The sequence below is a fragment of the Crinia signifera genome, chromosome 7 (genome assembly GCF_055691185.1).
Source record: "Crinia signifera chromosome 7, ASM5569118v1, whole genome shotgun sequence".
NCBI classification, from domain to species: Eukaryota; Metazoa; Chordata; class Amphibia; order Anura; family Myobatrachidae; genus Crinia; species Crinia signifera.
The window spans coordinates 27,940,778-27,967,336 of NC_139223.1; the positions used below are offsets into that span (position 1 = coordinate 27,940,778).

General features: G+C 49.8%; 2 protein-coding genes across 2 annotated transcripts; one reads left to right on the forward strand and one right to left on the reverse strand.

The window, feature by feature from the left end:
• Positions 1–1,153: 1,153 nt before the first annotated feature.
• EME2 (essential meiotic structure-specific endonuclease subunit 2) lies at positions 1,154–15,312 on the reverse strand. The gene is made up of 8 exons (XM_083152688.1): positions 13,578–15,312; positions 13,157–13,293; positions 10,940–11,032; positions 7,343–7,455; positions 7,122–7,233; positions 6,741–6,856; positions 4,659–4,848; positions 1,154–4,126 (listed from the first exon to the last, which is right to left on the reverse strand). The coding sequence occupies exons 1-8, from the start codon at positions 14,200–14,202 to the stop codon at positions 3,890–3,892; spliced, it is 1,623 nt and encodes a 540-aa protein (XP_083008814.1). The 5' UTR covers positions 14,203–15,312; the 3' UTR covers positions 1,154–3,889.
• On the forward strand, positions 14,988–18,631 carry MRPS34 (mitochondrial ribosomal protein S34). The gene is made up of 4 exons (XM_083152689.1): positions 14,988–15,261; positions 15,552–15,755; positions 16,218–16,260; positions 17,536–18,631. Exons 1-4 carry the CDS (start codon positions 15,148–15,150, stop codon positions 17,820–17,822), a joined length of 648 nt encoding a protein of 215 aa, XP_083008815.1. The 5' UTR covers positions 14,988–15,147; the 3' UTR covers positions 17,823–18,631.
• Positions 18,632–26,559: the final 7,928 nt, after the last annotated feature.

Genomic DNA, 26,559 nt, shown 5'->3' on the forward strand with positions numbered 1-26,559 from the left:
TGCACTCATTACTGACTAACACATTTTAAAAGATCCACAGGTGGAGCTAATTACTTCACTTGTGATTCTGTGAGGAGACCTGGAAAACGTTAACTGTTGGCAGCTCTCGAGGACTGGAGTTGGCTACCCCTGCACTTGAGTGTTCTTGGGCCAATTCCGGACAAATCAGAATAATATATCGGCCAGGTTGTTCAGTGTATAATTATGCATTCACCCGCGCCTGTAACTGATGTGTTCTGGTCAGCCGTGGACAGGGTCCAATATGGTATGCTTTATAAATGGACATTCAGTTGAAAAGACACCGTACATCTTTAATACAAGAGCTTGAAGTGGCGCAGATTATCTGGGAATAATACTTGTATCCCACATCAAGGTAAGAAAGGCTGCAACAAGAAACTGCTAGAAGCTAACGGACACTTGCTAGCACAGGCCTGGTCAATCTGCGGCTCTCCAGCTGTTGTAAAACTTTTTTGTTTGGCCTGCGCTTGAGCACTCCAATGCTGAGCAGTGTCTGCGCTCCAGCTCAGGGAATGCCTGACTGCATGGCTCTGCGAGTTACGTGGCACAGTTGCACCGCTCCCGATCTCTCCAGCCCTCACATCCGTTGCTCCTCTCCGGTCACTACACCCAGTGTCCCGCTTCACCTCTCCAGACACCGCACCTCTCTGCTAGCCATCTCGTCAGTTAAAAAAATGTAGGGGGGGTGGAATTTATGCATGGATAATAGGGTGGTCCAATTCCAGGATTTGGAATCCTGGGACTGAAAAAATTGCCACGGGATTGGCAACTGTAGTATGGACAACAGAGTTTTGCGACAGATTCAGATTAATTATGACACAAGAAGTTCAAGGGTGCCGGATGATGCTCTGACAGTGGGGATACTTGACTGCTGGTGCTCCGACAAGGGGGGTCTCGACTCACAGGGGCTATTCTCCCTTGTAGGGATCCTTGACCCCCATAGAGGGAGAACAGAACCTTTGGCGAGCCCGCAAGGGGCTTCTTTGCGCTCGCCCCTCCCTAACGGAGCAACGGCAGTTGGGATAGTGACTGTCGAGATCCCCAATACCGGACCCCATTCCACACCCAAGTTCAACATTAGAAAAAAATTCAACACGTGAAAAAGCCAAGATGAGATTTTAGGTTTTTTTTGTCTTTTATTTATTGTTTTACTTTTTCATACTTTACCATCCATGTGGATTATGATTACGTTTTTAACCTGCACAGAAACAAAATAACACCCAAATGTAACTCTCTCTGCACATGTTACATCAGCCCCCCTGCAGTGCAGCATGGTTTTGTCCATTAGAGAGAGAATTTGCTTTTGCAAGTGAACCAGAATCAGGGCCAAGGTCAACAATTCCTCCGTCAGCCGTAAATGGTCAGGGGAGGAGACAGAGCGCTCACATAATTCAGATGTCCATCCATGCACTGTACAGCACTGATGCGGCGATTATGTTATCCATCCCGTAAAGGTCAGCTGATATAACGGAGAAGAGGAGACGCCTATCCCCTGACAGGGATGTACCGTACTCCTTCCCCCTTTTGTCACGTGGTGGAGACTCTATATATATGAATTTCTGTCTATGGGATTTCCTGTGTCTTATCTATCCAAAACACCTAAATCTCTATTGGAGGCGGAGAAGAGGAGACGATTGATCATCTCTCCTTAGGAATGTTTTGTAGTATATGAGCCCCAGTGAAAAGTGACTAATGGTTGAAGGCATCTAGTGAGATTCCAAATGTTGGTCGACCGCATCTAGATCAATGGGAATGGTGGTCGATAGTAGCAAGGACAACACAAGTTTTTCATGTTTTTTGGTGCCGAATGTCAGAGGGGGCCCTGTGGACATGGTATATGTGCACAGTGTCCCCTCCCATGGCTCACTACGCTCGGCCCACTATTATAATCTAACTATGTCCAATTGGATAGTAAAGTATGAACCAAGTGGACCTGCACTTAAAAAATATATATATGAAAAACTCATGTCAACCAGGTTCCCATCGACCGACCATCACTCTATCTAGACACAGTCGACCAAGTTTAGGCGCCTAATTTGACCACTAGTGGTCCATCGTGATATTGTCAACCTAAACATGATCCACCCGGCATCTGGTTACAGGGTGTTTCTGTACCTGGCCTATTATTATGTCACCGTTGTTTGTTGGGGTACAGGGGCTGGCTGGCACCCCTTAGGAGGTACATGTGAACAAGTGATCCTGGCGCATAACAAACAAAAAGTGAGTGGAACCTGTGACAAATGATGTCACGTAAGATGAGCACACACTACACAATGTGTGTACCTGGCGATATTGGCAGCGGTGGTGTGCATACACACTTGCCAATGCCAAAAGGGCCCTCCTTCTCAAGGTGAGGTCCTCCCCTGACTGTACTGAATAGACCAGGGAGGGGGTCGTTAACCATGCCTGGGATCGTACACACTAGACGAGAAAGTAAAAAAGAGCCATTGTGCATGATATCTTATCTCGAGTCTATGGAGCTTTAGCTGCCCCTCTTCCACTGAGGATCATGTCAGAAAGCTGCCTAGCCTCTACCCCAATTGTCAGATAACTGCGCCCTCCCCCCATACAACTAAAACCATATAGTCATATACAGGGCTATTTTACAGCAGGCTCCAGCAGGAACTGAGGCCCTTATTCTAGTTCACTCTTTCTGACAATCTTTCTTAGATGGACAAAACCATGTGCACTGCAGGTGGGGCATATGTAACTTGTGCAGAGATAATTATATTTGGGTAGGGTTTTACTTCAAAGTGAGATCTATATTGCAGTGTAAAAATAAAGCAGCCAGTATTTACCCTGCACAAAAACAAAATGACTCACCCAAATCTTATTCTCTCTGCACATTTTAAATCTGCCCCCCTGCAGTGCAAATGGTTTTGTCCATCTAAGAAATATTTTGTTAGAAAGAGTGAACTAGAAGAAGGGCCTCAGTTCCTGCTGGAGCCTGCTGAAAAATAGCCCTGGTCATATACCTTTAATTTTCATTAAAAAAAATCAGACCCCAGATCTATGTGGTCAGCCATCTTCTCCTACTGCTCTGCCATCACCTCCGATTCCAGGTCTCCCAGTGAATTTCCAGTTTCCTCTGCTTTAGTGGTTCCCAAACTTAATCCTCAAGGATCCCCAACAGCGCATGTTTTCCAGATCTCCTCATACAATATCAAGTGAAATAGTTTGCTCCGCCTGTGGATCTTTTCAAATTTGTCAGAGGGTAATGAGTACACCTGTGCACCTGGAAAACGTAAACTGTTGGGGGTCCTTAAGTACTGTGTTTGGGAACCACTGCTCTGATTGGTGGATATTCCAGCCGTACACCAACCAGTATCCTAGCAGGTACAGTGCACTGTGACAGCGGTGATGGTTAGAGGGGTGTCATGTGACCGGTGGTTGGGGTGTGTGATAGAGAACGCTGCTGCGGATGCCAGCCAAATGTGACAGAGCAGTATTCTCTGCTTGCCTGCCACAAAGCTGTGGCCCTAAATGGCTGAAAGAGTATAGTCTGGGGGCCATATATCACCCTGCCCCCCACTCCCTAGCCCAACACTGCTGGGGCTATTGCATTTATGCTTCTTGAGTGTTCTTCATTTTACTTGAACCTCTATGGTCTATGTACAGGGACCTGTCCCCCGCTGTACACTGCCTCTGAATGTGGTGGCACCCTATAAAGGCACATATTGGACAGTTCCAGACATTTCATCCCTTTAATGTAAGGCACTGAATGGGTCTCCTCGCTGTAACAGCATTTGAGCACCAAATCTAAGACTTCCCAAAACCGCACCCATATGGTCTCTACCAGATAGGCCGGGCAGGGGTCCATCTTGTAGGACGAGCAGATCAGTCTCCAGAAACCACTGTAGGAGTTCAGGCACTAAGAGGTCAAGTCCAAAACCAGTTCTGGATTTGTCGCCGTCATAAAGAGCCAGATGCGTCGCGACAAGTCGGGGCCAATGCGTCTCTCTCTGTCCGAGGCTTGGTCCGCATCAGGAGCAACACAGACCTGCTCATCGGGGCCTTCAGCTTCTTCTGCGGCTCGTGCGTTCCGCGGCACGCGCAGGTCACAGAGGAGGGATTGTCTCTGGCGCTCGGTGCTGCATTCGGCATAAGCCTGGATACAGAGGGGTGGGGGTGAGACAGCAGGATAATGAGACATTCATACAGACAGCAGGCGGACTCTTTCCATGCGAGAGATGTGTGTCTGCTCCTGTACATAGGAGACTCTGAGCTCAGGAATCTACAGGACAAAGGGCCCTGTTACATTATCAGTATTAACTCAATCTGGGTCATAATGAGGGGACACGGCCGATGGCATTGCCCTCATGGCACCGCTACATAACTGTACAGGAACATTATACAGTGTGGTGGGTGGGTAGGAAGGTAGGACCCCCCATGGCAGTGGTTCTCAACCTCGGTCCGCGAGACCCCCCCCGATAGTGCACGTTTTCCAGGTCACCCAACAGGTGCACTCATGTTTCACTGACACATTTTAGAAGATCACAGGTGGAGCTAATTATTTCACCTGTGATTCTGTGAGGAGACCTGGAAAATGTGCACTGTTGGGGGGGGGGGGTACTTGAGGACTGAGGTTGAGAACCACTGACCTGGCATACACATCACAGGTAGTACACGGAGATGCTGACCTGCATGAGGAGCTGAGGAGAAGGATAGGCCTCTGTTATGGCTGCAGCCATTGCCGGACTGACTCTGTTGAACTGCTGGATCTGTCTCCTCCAAGTCAGGGGTAAACCTGTGAGCGATCCTCGGGGGCCCCATCCACGCCAGCTCCCTGCCGAGGTGCAGAAGGAGTAGGTCTGAGCCTCCCAGTGCATCCTGCAGACAGAGACACCAGTATGTGTGTTATATATGTTATATAACAAAATGGCGGGAGTGAACCACAATAGGTGCAGATGGGGGTTTTATTGCACTCGAAAGGAGGGGGGGCGCAGGCTCCTGGAACAAGGGATGTGGCCACAAAGGAGATGCCATATTCACACCCTCATGTACATCACGCTGGGTGCATGGAGCACATATAGTGACTTTGAACATGTGGTGTACAAAGTGCCCCCCCCCCTTCGCCCCCCTCGCCAACACATCTTCGCCAACAGGGTCGGCGGTATGCATCCTCCAACCTTTTTATACCCCCACTATCCATGTCGGCGTGGAGTTGATTTTATATAGCGTGGCCAGCGCAGCAAGCCCGAAGCGTGGCGAGGGGACACGTATTACTTTACATGTATTCCGCGGGGCTCGCCACGCTTCGGGCTCGGTGGCTCGCCACACTATAAAATCAACTCAACTCCACGCCGACTTGGATGGTGGGGGTATGAAAAGGTCGGAGGACGCGTACCGTTGCACTCACCACACTTCGGGTTGGCGTTGCTTATACAATTTAAAATCGTATACCATCGCATTGTATGCCATATACAATGGTATACGATTTTAAAATTGTATAACATCGGGTGCCGTCGCATCGCATACCATCGTATGGCTTATGGTATACGATGCGATGGGCGCCGTGCTAGGAAACAAGTACCAAAAAACATATCAGATCACAATAAAAAAAAATACAATTCATATACATAAGTGCACTCAAATGAGACATACAACAATGAACATGTAAAAAGGCATTGGTTTTCTATGAGGCTTGTTTGGCTATATATGCAAGGCTTTTAGCAGTTGGTAATCTATTGAGGCTACAAGTGAGCAGTATTTACCAGTCTCATATAAACGGATGTGGATCTCCTTTTATAGATAATAATTTCCTTTTCAGAGCTCTCTAGATGATAGTCCCCCGTGTTTATGAGGTACAATCCTCTCCTTATTATGGGGACCGGCTCCAGGTGCTAGTGTCCATAATACAATGGTAGATCCAGAAAAGTTGTTAGATCAGGGCGACTGGTAGTACCGGGCTCCAAAACGCGTTTCTCCACCTCCTGTTACAATCGGCGGGTTCCTCAGCTGGACCCCTGGAAGCCCACGCTTGGCTTGCTAATTAGAGACCTGACACTGTGACTTGCGACCTCTGCTGGACAGCTCCTGCAATGCTGCTTGGTACTCACTGTGACTTGCAACCTCTGCTGGACAGCTCCTGCAATGCTGCTTAGCACTCACTGTGACTAGTGACCTCTGCTGGACAGCTCCTGCAATGCTGCTTGGTACTCACTGTCACTAGCGACCTCTGCTGGACAGCTCCTGCAATGCTGCTTAGCACTCACTGTGACTAGCGACCTCTGCTGGACTGCCCCTGCAATGCTGCTTGGTACTCACTGCGACTAGTGACCTCTGCTGGACAGCCCCTGCAATGCTGCTTGGTACTCACTGTGACTAGCGACCTCTGCTGGACAGCTCCTGTAATGCTGCTTGGTACTTACTGTGACTAGCGACCTCTGTTGGACAGCTCCTGCAATGCTGCTTGGTACTCACTGTGACTAGCGACCTCTGCTGGACAGCTCCTGTAATGCTGCTTGGTACTCACTGTGACTAGCGACCTCTGCTGGACAGCTCCTGTAATGCTGCTTGGTACTTACTGTGACTAGCGACCTCTGTTGGACAGCTCCTGCAATGCTGCTTGGTACTCACTGTGACTAGCGACCTCTGCTGGACAGCTCCTGTAATGCTGCTTGGTACTCACTGTGACTAGCGACCTCTGCTGGACAGCTACTTGGTGTACGCATTGACTTATCATACACTCAGTAATTATTGGTATCAGCCAGCAAACTCACCGGAATGGACGCTGAGCCACACTCTTCGTCATGGCACATACGTGTTGTCCGAGATCTTGCCATGTGTCTAGGATTAGGACTCCTGTGTCATGATGAAGCTGCAGATAGACAAGAGCCTGGGCTCCGGAGAGATGACAGTATAATGTGAGTGCGCTATGAGACCGCTATACGGATAGATATAATACATGCAGGGATTATACTAAAAGCAGCAAGGAACTCAGAGCATTGAGCAACACAGTAATGCTGCACTACCGATCTCAGCAGGCGGTTATACTGGTCTGTGGCCTATAATAACTTGCCGATACGGTACAGAAAGATATCACATTGCCGGCATGAGAGACGCAGCGGACGGTACAGAGTAACATAAAGCCTCCAACTGACCTCATCTATCTGCTGCCTGGTGACAGGACTTTCCGATTGGCTGCCCTCCGAGCCACACCCATCTCTCGCCTCTAGGGCGTGCCTCTCCATTCTGCGAGACCGTCTTTGACACCTGCACATCCAAAGAGACAGCTTCTAAAAGAGTTCAGGTATTTCTATATACCCCTAACTGTACATTGTAAGCTCCTAATAAATGTTAATAAGAACAGAACAGTATTAACCTGCGATAGTCACGGAGCCCCAACACTACCAGAGTGATCTTCTTTCCAGGGTATTTGTTTGCCATTCCAAATACAGAGCCCGGGGTCTCCATGTCCCTGGAGGTCACAGGTGCCTGCAACACACACGGAAAGGTCACAGTAAAATGCAGGGGACCATGCACCCACCATAGCTTAGTCTACAGCACATGACTCATAGCTATACAGAATATACTAGATCAGAGAGGGCTCTATGCATTGTGCCTATTACTGGAGATATATGCAGTGCCCACGTACAAAGCACATACTATACACACATTCTATCCCCACGTGTACCGTCCCGCTGCGCAGAGGTTACACAGCTCATCCTGTGTGTTCCTCACATTCTATCCCCACGTGTACCGTCCCACTGCGCAGAGGTTACACAGCTCATCCTGTGTGTTCCTCACAGTCTATCCCCACGTGTACCGTCCCGCTGCGCAGAGGTTACACAGCTCATCCTGTGTGTTCCTCACATTCTATCCCCACGTGTACCGTCCCACTGCGCAGAGGTTACACAGCTCATCCTGTGTGTTCCTCACATTCTATCCCCACGTGTACCGTCCAACTGCACAGAGTTTACACAGCTCACCTGTGTGTTCCTCACAGTCTATCCCCACGTGTACCGTCCCACTGCGCAGAGGTTACACAGCTCATCCTGTGTGTTCCTCACATTCTATCCCCACGTGTACAGTCCCACTGCGCAGAGGTTACACAGCTCATCCTGTGTGTTCCTCACATTCCATCCCCACGTGTACCGTCCCACTGCGCAGAGGTTACACAGCTCATCCTGTGTGTTCCTCACATTCCATCCCCACGTGTACCGTCCCACTGCGCAGAGGTTACACAGCTCATCCTGTGTGTTCCTCACAGTCTCTCCCCACGTGAACCGCCCTACTGCGCAGAGGTTACACAGCTCATCCTGTGTGTTCCTCACATTCTATCCCCACGTGTACCGTCCCACTGCGCAGAGGTTACACAGCTCATCCTGTGTGTTCCTCACATTCTATCCCCACGTGTACCGTCGCACTGCGCAGAGGTTACACAGCTCATCCTGTGTGTTCCTCACATTCTATCCCCACGTGTACCGTCCCACTGCACAGAGGTTACACAGCTCATCCTGTGTGTTCCTCACATTCTATCCCCACGTGTACCGTCGCACTGCGCAGAGGTTACACAGCTCATCCTGTGTGTTCCTCACATTCTATCCCCACGTGTACCGTCGCACTGCGCAGAGGTTACACAGCTCATCCTGTGTGTTCCTCACATTCTATCCCCACGTGTACCGTCCCACTGCACAGAGGTTACACAGCTCATCCTGTGTGTTCCTCACATTCTATCCCCACGTGTACCGTCCCACTGCGCAGAGGTTACACAGCTCATCCTGTGTGTTCCTCACATTCTATCCCCACGTGTACCGTCCCACTGCACAGAGGTTACACAGCTCATCCTGTGTGTTCCTCACATTCTATCCCCACGTGTACCGTCCCACTGCGCAGAGGTTACACAGCTCATCCTGTGTGTTCCTCACATTCTATCCCCACGTGTACCGTCCAACTGCACAGAGTTTACACAGCTCACCTGTGTGTTCCTCACAGTCTATCCCCACGTGTACCGTCCCACTGCGCAGAGGTTACACAGCTCATCCTGTGTGTTCCTCACATTCTATCCCCACGTGTACAGTCCCACTGCGCAGAGGTTACACAGCTCATCCTGTGTGTTCCTCACATTCTATCCCCACGTGTACCGTCCCACTGCGCAGAGGTTACACAGCTCATCCTGTGTGTTCCTCACATTCCATCCCCACGTGTACCGTCCCACTGCGCAGAGGTTACACAGCTCATCCTGTGTGTTCCTCACAGTCTCTCCCCACGTGAACCGCCCTACTGCGCAGAGGTTACACAGCTCATCCTGTGTGTTCCTCACATTCTATCCCCACGTGTACCGTCCCACTGCGCAGAGGTTACACAGCTCATCCTGTGTGTTCCTCACATTCTATCCCCACGTGTACCGTCGCACTGCGCAGAGGTTACACAGCTCATCCTGTGTGTTCCTCACATTCTATCCCCACGTGTACCGTCCCACTGCACAGAGGTTACACAGCTCATCCTGTGTGTTCCTCACATTCTATCCCCACGTGTACCGTCGCACTGCGCAGAGGTTACACAGCTCATCCTGTGTGTTCCTCACATTCTATCCCCACGTGTACCGTCGCACTGCGCAGAGGTTACACAGCTCATCCTGTGTGTTCCTCACATTCTATCCCCACGTGTACCGTCCCACTGCACAGAGGTTACACAGCTCATCCTGTGTGTTCCTCACATTCTATCCCCACGTGTACCGTCCCACTGCGCAGAGGTTACACAGCTCATCCTGTGTGTTCCTCACAGTCTATCCCCACGTGTACCGTCCCACTGCGCAGAGGTTACACAGCTCATCCTGTGTGTTCCTCACAGTCTATCCCCACGTGTACCGTCCCACTGCGCAGAGGTTACACAGCTCATCCTGTGTGTTCCTCACAGTCTATCCCCACGTGTACCGTCCCACTGCGCAGAGGTTACACAGCTCATCCTGTGTGTTCCTCACATTCCATCCCCACGTGTACCGTCCCACTGCGCAGAGGTTACACAGCTCATCCTCTGTGTTCCTCACAGTCCATCCCCACGTGTACCGTCCCACTGCGCAGAGGTTACACAGCACATCCTGTGTGTTCCTCACATTCTATCCCCACGTGTACCGTCCCACTGCACAGAGGTTACACAGCTCATCCTGTGTGTTCCTCACATTCTATCCCCACGTGTACCGTCGCACTGCGCAGAGGTTACACAGCTCATCCTGTGTGTTCCTCACAGTCCATCCCCACGTGTACCGTCCCACGGCGCAGAGGTTACACAGCTCATCCTGTGTGTTCCTCACATTCTATCCCCACGTGTACCGTCCCACTGCGCAGAGGTTACATAGCTCATCCTGTGTGTTCCTCACATTCTATCCCCACGTGTACCGTCCCACTGCGCAGAGGTTACACAGCTCATCCTGTGTGTTCCTCACATTCTATCCCCACGTGTACCGCCCCACTGCGCAGAGGTTACACAGCTCATCCTGTGTGTTCCTCAGTCTATCCCCACGTGTACCGTCCCACTGCACAGAGGTTACACAGCTCATCCTGTGTGTTCCTCACATTCCATCCCCACGTGTACCGCCCCACTGCGCAGAGGTTACACAGCACATCCTGTGTGTTCCTCACATTCTATCCCCACGTGTAACGTCCCACTGCGCAGAGGTTACACAGCTCATCCTGTGTGTTCCTCACAGTCTATCCCCACGTGTACCGTCCCACTGCGCAGAGGTTACACAGCTCATCCTGTGTGTTCCTCAGTCTATCCCCACGTGTACCGTCCCACTGCGCAGAGGTTACACAGCTCATCCTGTGTGTTCCTCAGTCTATCCCCACGTGTACCGCCCCACTGCGCAGAGGTTACACAGCTCATCCTGTGTGTTCCTCAGTCTATCCCCACGTGTACCGCCCCACTGCGCAGAGGTTACACAGCTCATCCTGTGTGTTCCTCACAGCTTCCCACTTACCTGGATGTGACTGCAAACACTTGTGAGGAAATCTCTGGGCTCCACCAGAATCATCATTTCATCTTCTTCTGCTTTACATAACTCCAGACCCTCCTGTAACATAACACAGGGAAACAAGGGGTCAGCAGAGAGACGCAGGGCAACTAGGGGTCAGCAGAGAGACGCGGGGCAACAAGAGGTCAGCAGAGAGACGCGGGGCAACAAGAGGCCAGCAGAGAGACGCAGGGAAACAAGGGGCCAGCAGAGAGACGCAGGGCAACAAGGGGCCAGCAGAGAGACGCAGGGCAACAAGGGGCCAGCAGAGAGACGCAGGGCAACAAGGGGCCAGCAGAGAGACGCAGGGCAACAAGGGGCCAGCAGAGAGACGCAGGGCAACAAGGGGCCAGCAGAGAGACGCAGGGCAACAAGGGGCCAGCAGAGAGACGCAGGGCAACAAGGGGCCAGCAGAGAGACGCAGGGCAACAAGGGGTCAGCAGAGAGACGCAGGGCAACAAGGGGTCAGCAGAGAGACGCAGGGCAACTAGGGGTCAGCAGAGAGACGCAGGGCAACTAGGGGTCAGCAGAGAGACGCAGGGCAACTAGGGGTCAGCAGAGAGACGCAGGACAACAAGGGTCAGCAGAGAGACGCAGGGCAACAAGGGGTCAACAGAGAGACGCAGGGCAGCAAGGGGTCAGCAGAGAGACGCAGGGCAGCAAGGGGTCAGCAGAGAGACACAGGGCAACAAGGGGCCAGCAGAGACACGCAGGGCAACAAGGGGTCAGCAGAGAGACACAGGGCAACAAGGGGTCAGCAGAGAGACGCAGGGCAACAAGGGGTCAGCAGTGAGAGGCAGGGCAACAAGGGGCCAGCAGAGAGACGCAGGGCAACAAGGGGCCAGCAGTGAGACGCAGGGCAACAAGGGGTCAGCAGAAAGACGCAGGGTAACAAGGGGTCAGCAGAGAGACGCAGGGCAACAGGGGGTCAGCAGAGAGACACAGGGCAACTGGGGGTCAGCAGAGAGACACAGGGCAACTTGGGGTCAGCAGGGCAAATAGGGGTCAGCAGAGAATGCAACAGGGGGTCAGCAGAGAGATGCAGGGCAACAGGGGGTCAGAAGAGCGGTGCAGGCTAACTAGGGGTCAGCAGAGAGACGCAGGGCAACAAGAGGTCAGCAGGGCAACTAGGGTTCAGCAGATAGACGCAGGCCAACAAGGGGTCAACAGGGCGACGCAGGGCAACTAGGGGACAGCAGAGCAAGGCAGGGAGAGTAAAGGTGCATACACACTGTAAAAAAAATTTGACCAATTTCGTTGAAAGAAATTTCCCTTGAACCCAGTGTCCCTGACGAAAGATGCTGACTAAAGATATTGACGACAGACGATAGATCTAGCTGCAGTTTACAGGCTCTTTTTGAAAGATATCCAAATTGAGCTGCATGCACAGTTGACGAACAATCCTGATGAACAACCGGCGTGTATGGGCATCATCATTCGTCGCAAACGCACTGAAAGATATTTTGTGTATGCACCTTTAGGATCAGCAGAGCAAGGCAGGGAGAGTAGGGATGAGCAGAGCAAGGCAGGGAGAGTAGGGATGAGCAGAGCAAGGCAGGGAGAGTAGGGATGAGCAGAGCAAGGCAGGGAGAGTAGGGATGAGCAGAGCAAGGCAGGGAGAGTAGGGATGAGCAGAGCAAGGCAGGGAGAGTAGGGATCAGCAGAGCAAGGCAGGGAGAGTAGGGATCAGCAGAGCAAGGCAGGGAGAGTAGGGATCAGCAGAGCAACACAAGGCAACTCCTAAAGGGTATGGGTCACTAGGGTGACACATGAAATAGGTTGTCATGCATTAGGCTGACATGGTCATTGGGTCAACATAAGCATTAGGTCGACATAAAAAAGGTCAACATGAGTTTTTCATGCTTTTTGGGTGTCTATGTTGACTTAGCCTGTTAATCTATGTCTGTGTTGCTGACACACACCAGTGTAATGCTTCCTCTGCCACTCTCCCCCTCCCAATGCTGGTGTCCCTGCTCCTGATCTCAGCCTGGCAAACTGGCATTGTACACATTATACACACACACACACACACACACACACACACACACACACAAGTCATAAGCCCTCAGGCTATCTGTTCATTAGAGATAACTCATTAAAAATGCTAGTAATGACATCACTGTCTCTGAGTGCATCGATAGGCTGCATTCTCACCAGGCTCCCAACGTAACGGGCACAACTTACCACACAAGTCCAGTCAGTAGGCATCTCTCTCCTCCACGCGATGCTCCATGGCACAGGCTGTGGCTCGATGGAGTAATTATACCCAGCCAAGCGCAAGGCTTCCAATACATCTTCTGAGCCTGCATCCTGGAGGAGGCCTGCGGAAAAGGTGACACAGCTGTCATCGCATCTAGCTAAGGAGGACCCAGCTTATAAAGACTGAGTAATTAATGCACCTGCCGGGTGACCTGGAAAACATGACCTGTGTGGGGTCCCGAGGAAAGAGTTTGAGAACCACTGCTCTAGTTTCTTCTAACCAAGGGCGATAAGGATAATAATCGCTGCACTGGTACAGTAGGGCATAACGCGAGAGCCAGGCCGTTAAAGTTGTCTGAAGATGGAAAACCCCATTAAGAACATAGCAACTAAATGCAAGTCTTACCTGCATCAACGAAGACAGTCATGTACTTTACACACTGGTCCGGTCTCAGGAGCTTTAGAGCGAGGGCAGAAGCTTTCCGTTTTTCCTTCTCCGCCTTTTCCAGAGAGCGGGCTTTCTCATTCTCCAACCTCTTGGCCTCTTTCTCCCTCTTTTTCTCCTCCACCTGCGCCCGCGCAGCTACCAGTTCCTCAGGGCTCTTCCTCCTCTTCGTTTTCTTCACTGCTTGGAGACTGGTGGGGTCAGGAAGAGGCACAGAGAAGTTGGACAGATTGACTTCAACAGGGGATGCTCCATTATCCTCCTTTTTGAGTATCTTTTGAGGGTCTTCAGGTCCCGGTTTAAGGCCAGAACCCTCCTGGTCAACACTGGGTAGATCTTTTGTTTCTGGGTTCCCACCAAGACCCACCCGCTCCAGCTGCGATAGTTCCCCAGCGCCTACGTTGCTACGAAGACGCTCTTCATCCCCTCTTGATGATTCTGTATCTTCTATTTTTGGCTCCGGATCTTTATTGCCAACATGTGTCTCTTCCTCATTCTCAGAGTCAGAAATCTCCCAGGTTTTGGCCCTTTTCAGCAGCTTCCTAGGGGAACCAGTAATGGCACCTTTGTCCTGTGCCTCTTCCATACCTCACCTCCTCTATACTAATACAATTCATTCAATAGTTTCCTTAGTCACAGACAGCTGAAGAATACCAACCAGGCTTATTCTACCCAGGCTGCTCAGGACACCAGTAGAAGCCATACACAGGGTAAGGACCCCAGTAACATTATTGGTAGGGTTCTCTTCCAAAATCATTGCTGCTCAGGATCACAGCGAGTGACAACGCAGCAATACCCAAGCATAACACACCACTGTGCCACCGTGCCATGTTACAATGTTGTCAGGGAAACACCAAGTGCTAGTACATGGCTGATTGAGCTGTAGTGGTCGTCATATACATGAAATACACCAAAGCAAGGACATTACAGGTTCCAACCAATGTCAACTTTCTATAGACAGTAAATGTATATTTAAGCACTGCCTACACTGACATGGTCAGAATTATTTGGGCCCAGAAAACCAAGCACCACTAATACTATACATTTACAGCCCATTTACTGTGGTATCTCTGTTACCCCCAGAAACAGGCTCTCACCCTGACACAACACACGTCCCATTCATGACATGGTCCTATATAGAGGAGGCTGGTGACAGATCTGCGGCCTTTAACTAAGAGGACTCGCTGGCTTCAACAAAATGGCGCCTGCAGAAGAGACCTTTCCCCCAGTTAGAAAACCGTGTATTCCAAACAATTTGCGCCCATATTCATTCTAGGCGTCTCGCTTATTGCTTTCTCTCTCTCTGCGCTTATATTTTCCCATTGTAAATAAAGTTTTCACACACAAAAAAAAAAAGAGAGACGGTGAGCGCTGAGCACGCAGTCGTTCGGCATTCTCCAGTCACGTGGTGTGAGGGGGGAGGGGATAGCTCGCTGACGTCAGAAACCCGCGACGAAAGTTGCTGGGTTACACGGGGGTCACACTCAATTCTTGCGCTCCCCGGTGAACGGGAACAGCACGTATAGGGATCATGGCGCGGAAGAAGAAGCTGGGCCTGATCGCCGAAATGGCCAGGAAGATCCGGGCGTACCGGGAGCTGAAGAACCGCCCGCGGGAATCCCAGCGCTATGCCCTGGACTATCAGGTGACTCCCAGTGCCTTGTTCCGAGGGGGCCTGTGCTACTCCATGGTCCTAGTGCCCAATAATAGAATACATTACATGTGTGTGTGTGTCATATATATATATATATATATATATATATATATATATATATATATATATATATATATATATATATATATATTATAAAAACAATTCTATGCTATATTGAGAGCTGATACCATGGTCCCAGTGTTCACTAACCGGATACATCCATATCCTTTAGGTTTAAATACGTTTGAGTGTGACCCTAAAACTATATCTCTCCCCTGCAGACCATGACCCGGCCATTCAGTGGCAAACGTTTGCCGGTTCTTGCTTGGGAGGATGTGAAGAAGGAGAAGCGACTGTTCACTCTACTTGCTGGCCTACGGTCATTTGGAGTAGGACGGATGGTAACCAGGAAATCCTGGCTGCAGGAATATGAGGAGCCCTGTTACTGGACTATAACGAAGGTCAAAGTGGATTACACGTCAGAGGTAGGAGGATGCCGCAGAAATGCTGTGTATAAGCAGATTACAGAGTCACTGGGGTAGATCAGGTTCTCAAACTTTGTCCTCAGGACCCCAAACAGTTGATGTTTTCCAGGAAGGCTATGAATCTTGGGTAATGAGTGCACCTGCTGGGTGATCTGGGAAATGTCAGTGAGCTTGTAGTACACATGCTTGGGGACCTGGGAAATGGGTCAGTGAGTAAGGAATGCATCTTTGGCAGCCTAACCCCAACAGTCTCCTCCCCCCAAGCCTGATTACATACCCCTTGTATGTGGCTGTAGCCTGTTCTAGGTTGGCTTGCAGCAGAGCCGTTTCACATCTGCGCACCGGAGCTTAACAAACTGAGTGTCTGGTTATCCTTCTCTTTTTTTGCTGAGGACCTGAACTTGGCTTGTGCATAAATGAGCACATGTAAGTTTGTATTATTTTCTTTTCCTGTCATTACAGAATATGGACCATGGCCAAGCTTGGGGTTATCTTACATTTAGAGGTAAGTCAGGCTACATTCACAATGTAGGCAAACGTGATTGGACACTGACAGCACATAGATCAACAAGATGTTATTGACACCGTACTGTGCAGGGAACATTGCAGACACCATTTGATTCCAAACTGTCCGCAAGTTCCTGGACAGCAACAGGTTCCGTGCATCCTTAAGTACATTGACCAACTCTTGAGACTGCAGAAAGTCGAGTTGGCCTAGAACACAGCCGTCTCTCCAATTCATCTCGGTGTGGTTAAGATCTGGACAGAATTTTCAGTAAAAACAGCTGAAATAGCCCCGTAGCAAAATGCCCCCCCCATGCTTTAATGTATCTACAGTACATTCTGACAACAGACGTTCTGCTGGAAATCCCTACACCCAAACACGTCCATCTGATCTGAAGTCATATACCTTCATAAATATGTATCTTCTGATGGTGAGCACCATATTGCTTGTACGACTGTGTCCAATCACTTTTGTCTACATAGTGTAGTTCTGTCAGGGATAGAACTGTACCGGAGGTGATGCTCCTTGAAAATGTGTAAAAAGCAGTTTTGCCCTTAAAATGCTGTGTGTGGTGATAATATGCTAATATCAAATGACCCAGTCCCTTTCTGTTTCTGACCGTCCATAAATGGGACAGATTCTTATTTGACATTACCGAAGGTAGTGTTCCTTCTAGTATCTGGCCAGGACAGGGCGGTACTGTACAGGGGCAGCATGAAGGGGGCGGACCGGGCCAGCCGACATCACAATTGGGGTGGACCTGGGCGTCGGGGCGGGCCTGGCCCCCGCCAAATTCAATACCAGGGAAGCGCTGAGCTTCCTTGTGCGCATTGGCGGGGACAGATAACAGGCTGTTCTGTCAGGGAGCTGCTAGAGAGAGACCTGCAGGATACTGACTGATGATTGACTGCTTTGTGCAGTTTTTATTCGGGTGGTTGCAGCGTCTGCATATTACAATGAAGTTAGTGTGGTATATAATTACTGCTAGGACAGATCTTGTAGCTGTGCTCTAAGGTGGGAATTTAATTGAAGATGAGAAGTTGCAATGAACAACCAATCAAAATCTACCTGATTGATTGATCATAGCAACATCCATCTGCAATAGAACTCCAATCTTAGTAAAAAAAAGAAACCTTAAGAGCAGTTTCCTGATGCAGGCGTCTCTCGCTAAGAAGCCAGACGTTCTATTCCCCCACACTGGCTGTGTAAGCCTATGGTAGTACACATGAGAGAACCGAAGGTGTCTGTATACTAATCTGTCCTTTCTCCACCCAGGGAAGCCAGAGAGCGAGGAGAAAGAGATCCCCAAGGTCATGTATCATGACTGGCGCATCTTGCCTCGCCATGAAGAAGAGAGTTTTAAGAATTTCACCCCTGAGGCGGAGCCGGAACCTGTGCGTTACCTGCCGTATCCACCTCTCCTCAGAGCCTTCATTTTGGCTGAAATGCAGAAGAAAGGAATGCCTATAACTGAGCCAGTGCTGGACCTGCAGAAAGTCCGCTCCTTCTCCAAACAGGCGTTTGAGGAGGAGAGAAAAGCCAGAATGGGCACACCTGTGTGACAAGGACGCAAACATTGGCTCATTCGCGGTGTCTTAGTGCACAAGCCATGCAAGACTTTACATCGTCACAAGTCAGGACACTCGGGTCAGAGGTCATCACGAGAGTCCTTTCTATGGTCATTAGGAATGTGACTGTGTAGAGCTGTATGTCGCTCCCATTCTCGCCAGGGTCTTTCTCCCCCAGATTGTGTTACTGAGTACAGATTGCAGCAGGGCTCACTGAGAGAGACCTGCAGGATACTGACTGATTGGCTGCTTGTGGGAATTAATTATGGAAATTGTAATAAACTGTTTATATAAAGAATGTTGTGTGTATTAGACAATGGTCTACTATAGTGTTCCTCAATATTAAAAAGCATGCCTGCTGGTTTGTGTGGTACTTATGTTAGTTGGGTGCCTACTATCGTAAGTACGCTCATACCCCCACTATCCATGTCGGCATGGGGTTGATTTAATATAGTGGGGCGAGCCACCGTGCCCGAAGCGTAGCGAGCGGACGCGGAAAACTAAGCAAATAGCTTAGTGGGCGCCCAACTAACATAAGTACCGTTTGTGTTAATAGAGGTCCCCTTTTGCCTACCGCCACCTCACTTGTGTGTCCCCTCAATGACACCATTACCCCCCACACAGTAATTTAGCCAGTCATGTGTGGCATTGTTTCCCTTCACACCCGTTATTAAAAAGACAATGGGGCATATGAAAACGTATGTTCAGTGCGCTAACACTCGTAACACAATTAGAAATAGCTGGTGTATTTCTGTGTGGGCTGATCTGCTGTTACTGTGTTACACTATGTTCCTGTCTGTACTGCCTGCATTGTGTATCACACAGCTGTACAGTTCCTAATGGCATTCCATATTGCCCCAGATGGCTGCCCTCTGCAGATGACCAGCAACCACATTCCCAGAGCTACAAAACAGCCATGAACCATTGGTCAGCAACTGCTGGGAACTGTCTGAGTTTATCTGCTGCCCAGCAACATGACCACACCACCAAGTAGCTCTGTCCATGACCACGTATCTCTACTAGCAACATCTGCTACCTTACATAATACGTTTTTACTCTTCATTGATGGTAAGCCCAGGACCCAGGCTTAGAGACTGAAGGTAGTGATGGTGTCATCATACCCAGTTATACCAAAATTGCAGCAGTTTGTTTGTTCGCTGGCAAGCCCCTTTTGTGGAAACCGTAGAGCACAAATCAATGCCTCTGACTTCTAAAAAAAAGCAGTACAGTAAAAATATGTAGTCAGAGTCCTAACTACATACACAGAACGCTCAGCCAGAGACAGATCCTCCGAGTTGAAGGCAGGGATGACAATTTCCTGGTTCATATGAAACCTGGAAACTAGGGAGGTGTGAACCTCTGGTTCTCAGAACCGCTCTGTCCGAGTGGAAGATGAGAAAAGGAGGACAGCATGAGAGGGCAGTCAAGTCCGACACCCGTCTAGCAGACGCAATTGCAACAGGAAAACCGTCTTAGCTGTGAGCCATTTGAAGTCCACTGTGTGCAGTGGTTGGAAAGGATCTTTTCCCAAAGCCTGTAAAGCTAATGACAGATCCCACGGTGTCATTGGTGGCACATATGGAGGTTGAATATGTATCACTTCTTGAAGGAAAGTACTTATGTCTGGGATAAATGCAATCTTCCATTGGAACCAGATGTAAAGGGCTGAGATAGACTAGTTTCATTGAAAGTGCATAAGACCCAAGTAATACTATATATAGTATATTCTGACAGAAGCGGGTTTACGGAAAGGCAAACGAAACGGGTGCTGTACTGACAGATGTTGCAGGTCTACAAACCAGTGACATCGAGGCCAGGCTGGGGCTATCAGTATCGAATCCCCGCCTTCCTGTTTGAATTTCCTGGGAACCCCGGGTATCATGGACACTGGAGGAAAGGCGAATGGAAGACTAAACTTCCATGGAATAGACAGTGCGTCCGTGAATCTGGATGAGGAACCCTGGATCGTGACCCGTGCACTGAGATTTTGTAGATGTGACAGGACACCATAAGATCGACATCTGGAGGACCACCGCATTTCACCAGAGGGGAAAAGACCTCTGGATGGAGAGGCCATTCCCCCGGATGAACGTCTTGTCGACTTAGGAAGTCTACTTCCCAATTCAGTATTCCGGGGATGAACACAGCCGACAATGCAAGTACATGGTGTTCTGCCCAAGTGAGAATTTTGGACACTTCTCGCATGACTGCTGCACTGAGAGTGAGCCCTTGGCGATTTATGTAAGCCACTGCTGTGGCATTGTCTGACCGAACCTGCCTGAGGGGGCAGAAGAACCTGATGACCAAATGTAGCATCTTGGGAAGCGAAAGTGTCAAAGGCATAGAACCTCAGAAACGTGTGAACCGAGGACCATGTTACCACCTTGCACATCTGTTTAGCAGAAACACCACGGTGTGCAACCCACGAAGGACCAATGGACCTGGTGGAGTGTGCTGAAATCGAAGTAGGTAATGGCAAGCCAGCTTTCATAGGCATGAGCAATTACCAGTCAAACCCAGCGAGCCAATGTCTGCTTAGAGGGGCGGATCCAGAAGAATATTACCAATTAACCTGTTGAAAACAGGTGATGGCAATTACAGAGTAAAATCCTGGCCCCGTGCAATGCTTGCAAAAAAAGGGATTTTTGTAAGAACTTACCGTTCGAATCCCTTTCTCTGATATGGTCCTGGTGACACAGCTCAACACTGGGATGTAGGAGGGTCCGAAGGAGCCAGGCACCTATCCTAAAGTTTTAGAGGGTAGGCTCCTCCCCTACTGCATCCCTGGACTCTTCAGTTCAATCTTTCAAAGCCACTGGAATACATTAACTCAGTACTAACGCCTGCACATATTATATGCACATTTTATAACAGAAACTGTTAACTTTTAACCATTTTAACATGAACATCATGAAACTTCTGGCATACTTACTGAGCGTAAGGGAGGGATCGCTGTGTCACCAGGACCATATCAGAGAAAGGGATTCGAACGGTAAGTTCTTACAAAAATCCCTTTTTCTCTTTCAATGGTCCTGGTGACACAGCTCAACACTGGGACGTTCCAGAGCCGGTCCTTTGGGAGGGTACGCTCAGGTCTGCAGCTCTCAGCACTGCTCGCCCGAATGATGCGTCCTCCGACGCGAACTCATGGAATCTATAGAATTTGGCAAATGTGTGAACAGATGACCAAGTGGCAGCTCTGCAAACCTGCTCAGCTGTGGCCCCATGTCGAACCGCCCAAGAGGTGGCAACTGACCTGGTGGTATGCGCATTTATTTTGGCCGGTACTGGTCTACCCACTTTGGTGTATGCAAAGGCTATCACAGACCGCAACCACCTAGCAATAGTCTGCTTAGATGCAGGCCAACCAATTTTGTGTACGTCATACAATACCAACAATGTGTCAGTCTTCCTGACACTCTTCACTCTGTCCACATATATGCGTAAAGCACGCACAACATCCAAAGTTCTTAACTTGTCCCTTTTCTTAGAACCCTCTGGGGGTTGAAACACAGGTAGAACTATCTCCTGATTTAAATGGAAGGTAGATACCACCTTCGGTAAAAACTGAGGCACTGTTCTCAAAACAGCCCTGTCATCATGAAAAATTAAGAAGGGAGATTTACATGACAAGGCTCCCAACTCTGAAACTCTTTTAGCAGATGCTACTGCTAACAAAAACACTAGCTTCCACGTGAGAAACTTAAAGTCAGCCGACCTTAAAGGTTCAAATGGTGCCTTCTGAAGGCATTCCAAAACCAGTGATAGATCCCAAGGTGCTACTGGTTGCTTGTATGGAGGTTTCAACCTGGATACTCCTTGTAAAAAGGTTTGAATTTCCGGCAAAATGGCTATCTTTTTCTGGAAATAGATGGACAAGGCCGAAATCTGCACCTTCAGTGACTGAAGGCTTAGACCCGATGAAAAACCATCTTGTAAGAATTCCATTATTCTTGATAGCTTAAAATGAGATGTATGAGCCTTTCTTCTCTCACACCATCGAATGTAAGTCTTCCAGACTCTATAATAATTTGCCGAAGATACAGCTTTTCTGGCTTTTATCATCGTCTGTACTACTGCCTCAGAAAACCCTTTCCTTTTCAAAATGGTGGTTTCAATAGCCAGGCCGTCAAAATCAATCGATCGGAATCCAGGTGATTGAATGGGCCTGGTCTTAGAAGGTCTGGTCTCAGAGGTAGACGCCATGAGTCCACAGACAACCTCTGAAGCCTCGAGTACCAGGACCTCCTTGGCCAATCTGGGGCCACTAAGATCACTGGAACCTTCTGCCCCTGTATTTTCTTCAGAAGTCTCGGTAACATTGGTACAGGTGGGAATGCATAAAGGAGATCTCCCTGCCAGTGAATAGTCATGGCATCCACTGCCTCCGCCAGTGGATCCCTCGTTCTGGCATAGAACCTGGGCACTTGACGGTTGACCCTGGATGCCATCAGGTCCACATCCGGAGTTCCCCACATCGAAGTGATCTGGTGAAACACCTGAGGGTGTAAGCTCCATTCCCCTTCCTTGAGCTCCTCCCTGCTCAGGAAGTCGGCTTCTATATTCTCTATTCCTGGAATGAATATAGCCGATACAGCTGGAACATTCTGTTCCGCCCATAGGAAGATTCTGGACACCTCCCACATGGCCAATTTGCTGCGTGTACCTCCCTGGTGATTCAGATACGCCACAGCTGTGGCATTGTCGGTCTGAATCCTCAAAGGGAGGTTCTGTAACCTGTCTCCCGCCAAGGAAATCACTTTCCAGACAGCTCTCAGCTCCAAGATGTTGATTGGTAACGCTGATTCCTCTGCCGTCCACAGGCCCTGAAGCCTGAGATCCAGGACTACTGCCCCCCAGCCCCTGAGACTGGCGTCGGTAGTTACTACCAACCAGTCCCAGGTCTGTAATGACCGACCCCACTGAAGGGAATCTACTTCTGTCCACCATTTCAAGGAGTCCCGAGTGTCCGAAGACAGCACTATCATCTCGGATTTCATGGTCAAAGTGTTTCCTGACCAGGCTGACAAAATGTTCCATTGGAACCTCCGAGAGTGGAACCTGGCAAATTGAAGCGTCTCGAATGACGCCACCATTTTCCCCAGGAGCTTGAGGCACCTCCATACTGAAATGCTCTGAGCCCTGAGAATCTCCTGGACTAGGGTGACCAGATCCCTGGCCTTTACCTCCGGGAGGAATACCCGATGAAGGTGGGTGTCCAGTATGACTCCCAAGAATTGGAGCCTTTGTGACGGTACCAACTGAGATTTTTGCAAATTTAAAATCCAGCCGTGAGCCTGCAAAAAACTGATGGCCTCTGCCAAGTGACTCTGCAGCATGGCTGCTGACTCTGCTTTGAACAGGAGATCGTCCAAATAGGGTATTACTGTGATTCCCCTGAGCCTCAGCACCGCCGCCATCACTGACATTATCTTTGTGAATACCCTTGGCGCGGTCGCTAGCCCAAAGGGTAACGCCCGGAATTGTAAATGCAGGTCTCCTATGGCAAACCTCAACAAGGTCTGATGCTCCGGGTGTATAGGGACGTGCAGATATGCGTCCTGCACATCCATGGATGCCAAAAATTCTCCCTGGTCCAGACTCAGGAGTACTGACCGTAGGGACTCCATTTTGAAATGGTCTACCCATAAATGAACATTTAGAGACTTCAAATTTAGTATTGGTCTGAAAGACCCGTCTGGTTTGGGCACCAGGAACAGCGTGGAGTAAAAGCCTTTCTTCCACTCTGCCCTGGGGACTGGTGTAACCACCCCTTTTTCCAAAAGGGAGTGAGCTGCTCTCACAAGAGCTGTACGAAGCCGTGCCTCCTTTGGTAAGGATGTGGGAATGAACCTCTTTGGAGGCGGCCCTCTGAAAGGGATTTTGTAACCCTGTGTTATAATATCTAACACCCAGGCATCCTGGCCTAGAGAAGCCCAAGCGTCCCTGAAGAGTGTGAGACGCCCCCCCACTTTTGTCACTGTCGGGCGAAGCCCCTGACAGTCATGCAGAGGGTTTGTCCTCTCCTTTTGTGGCAGGCTTCTTGTGAAAAGAGCCAAATTTTGACTTTTGTGTCTTGCTCTAGAGGACTGAAACCTTCCCCTGAAAGACTGTCCTCGAAAGGACGCACCACCTCTAGGGGAGGGCCGAAAGGACGGCCTAAAAGCAGAAAATCTGGACGTCTGCTTTGCTGAGGAGGCCGGCAGGAATGTACTTTTGCCGCCCGTGGCCTGTTTTATAATCTCCTCTAATTCGGTACCAAAGAGTACCTTTCCTTTGAAGGCTAATGTTTCCAAAGCCTTCTTGGACTCATTGTCTGCTTCCCAGGCTTTAAGCCAAAGCACTCTCCTGGCATTAATGGAGACTGTGGACACTCTGGTTGCCATTTTAATAGCTTCCTCCTCTGCTTCCACTGTATATTCTGCAGCTGCCTTAATCTTTTCTGCAAGCAGTAACGCACCAGGGTCAGCCTGCAGCATGGTGCATAATTCACCAGCCCACTCTATCATGGCCTTAGAGACCCAGGCTGAAGCAATAAGGGGCCGTAAGGTAAACCCCACCCCTTCAAAGATAGCCTTGAGGTTTCCCTCCAGCTTTTTATCCACAGAATCTTTAAAAGCTGCACCGCCTTGTACTGGTAATACAGTAGCCTTGGACAACCGTGCCACTGAAGCGTCCACAACTGGGACCTTTTCCCAGAGCTCCGCATGAGACTCTGGCATGGGGTACAGACTAAGAAATCGCTTAGGCATCTGAAGCCTCTTATCAGGAGTTTTCCAAGCCCCTTCTAACAATTCCTGTAACCCCTCATCTGAAGGAAAAGTAACAGCCTCCTTCCGCTGTCGCTTAAAAACACCTTTAACAGGAGTCTTATCCTCCACAGACAGCTTTAAAGCCTGCTTCACAGCTACAATGAGATCCTCTATACCAGCAGCAGAGTTCTCTTCCAAATCATCACCCTGATCCCAGGGGATGTCAGTATACTCTCCTTCCTCCTCATCTACCACAGTAGTCAAAGCATAAGACCTTCTAGGGGTCCCTGCCACATCATCCATTTTGTCCAGCATTTCACTGAACCTGTTGATCCCTTTAGCAGTATCCTGCATCACCTGAATCAGCGCAGGATCTGCCTGGGTAAGAGGCAAGGAGCCAGACGACTGCTGAGATGATGGCATAGGTCTCTGTGATTCTACCAGCCCATCACTCTGCCTGTCCAAAAGCTGCACCAAAGCGTTTACTGACCTGCCTAGGGCCCTGGCCCACGCAGGTTCCATCTGCTCTGCCCTATGGGGTTCACTGCCCATGGGTCTCACATCAGCGCAAGTAATACATAAGCCCCCCTTGGCCATCTGCTCAGGGACAAACTTTTGTGTGCAAACATTGCACGCGCTCAGTGCACTAAGGGCTCCCTCCCCCAAAACCACAGCCTGATGCTCAGACATGATGCAAGTGATAAATGTATATCTATCAGTATACACAGTGCAAACAATGTACAAGCGTTTATACAGAGGCAATGCACCCAGTCACTTATCTGTCTGTTGGTTTCAACTGCGGGGAAGCGATGCCCAGGAAATCCAAGTCACTCTGCCAGGATCAGTAAGCCAGCTCAGCTCCGCTGCAAGCGTTCTGAAAGGCGCCAAAGTCAGAGTGAAGGAAGAGACCACAGGTCCCTGCTGCTGCGGGGTCCGTGACCATTTGGCGCCAACCACCCCCAGCCAGCCGCTCCTTAGGTAGGATTTCCTAGTTCCAGTGTCTCCCCCTCAACTGGGGATCACTTGGAACATGCCTGTCACAACGCTGCTGTCCTCTCATCTAGGAGCTCAGCGTGTAAGCTCCGCATAAAATGGCCGCCGCCATCACGGAGCGCCTGTCCCCCATGATCCCCACCTAAATGTGGAGCCGGTTTCAGGGTACTCCGGAGCCCAGGCAGCCTCTTAGAAAAGGCTATAAGCGCTGCACAGGGAGACCAGACAGTGTCTCCCCTGTGCACAGTGAGCTGACAGGACGCGCTTCTGTCAGCTCCTCCTGTGCTAGCAGTGTGAGGATTCACTATGAGAATCCTCACACTGTGCCTACCTAGCTAGGGTAAAAGTTAATAAAACAATAAAAATTCCCTAACTACTCTAATTCTTCGGCTGCTCCTGCAGCCCTTTAGAATAGCACCCACTCCAGTGGGCACCTAACATGAACTGAAGAGTCCAGGGATGCAGTAGGGGAGGAGCCTACCCTCTAAAACTTTAGGATAGGTGCCTGGCTCCTTCGGACCCTCCTACATCCCAGTGTTGAGCTGTGTCACCAGGACCATTGAAAGAGAAATGAGTGATCAGTGATTAGCAACAAATCCAGAATTAATCCGCTCACATTAAATTATTTCCCCAGTGTGCGCAGCCCAGGAATTACTCAGCGGCTGCGATAGAATTAGGCTGATCGGGGGCGGAGCTGGCGTCACACAGCTTCCCTTCCAATGCCTGCGGTTTCCATGAGACTCCCTGAAAACGGTTAATTATACGGCTTGTGCTCTTAACGCCGTTACGTCTACCACCTCCGTAGCATGTACCACCTCTGGTGCCCCTGACCCTGGCAGAGTGGTATCCTCATAGTCGTTCTCCTCACCCTCATCCCCAATAGTATCATCTTCCTCCAGCCCTGGAATTGATGGGGAGCTGGTGTTTAGTAACGTGACTGGCAGCCAGCATTAATTTTTGCATTGCTGCAGTAGTGTGCACAGAGG

Excerpts from the sequence above, each read along its gene's own strand:
- EME2 (XM_083152688.1), bottom strand. The coding sequence starts at position 14,202 with ATGGAAGAGGCACAGGACAAAGGTGCCATTACTGGTTCCCCTAGGAAG. Across the intron at positions 13,294-13,577 it reads GACTGTCTTCGTTGATGCAG|GCCTCCTCCAGGATGCAGGC; the intron begins GTAAGACTTGCA and ends CCTTTTCCGCAG. Across the intron at positions 6,857-7,121 it reads CCAGGCAGCAGATAGATGAG|GCTCTTGTCTATCTGCAGCT; the intron begins GTCAGTTGGAGG and ends TCCGGAGCCCAG.
- MRPS34 (XM_083152689.1), top strand. The coding sequence starts at position 15,148 with ATGGCGCGGAAGAAGAAGCTGGGCCTGATCGCCGAAATGGCCAGGAAG. Across the intron at positions 15,756-16,217 it reads AAGTGGATTACACGTCAGAG|AATATGGACCATGGCCAAGC; the intron begins GTAGGAGGATGC and ends CTGTCATTACAG. Across the intron at positions 16,261-17,535 it reads GGGTTATCTTACATTTAGAG|GGAAGCCAGAGAGCGAGGAG; the intron begins GTAAGTCAGGCT and ends TTCTCCACCCAG.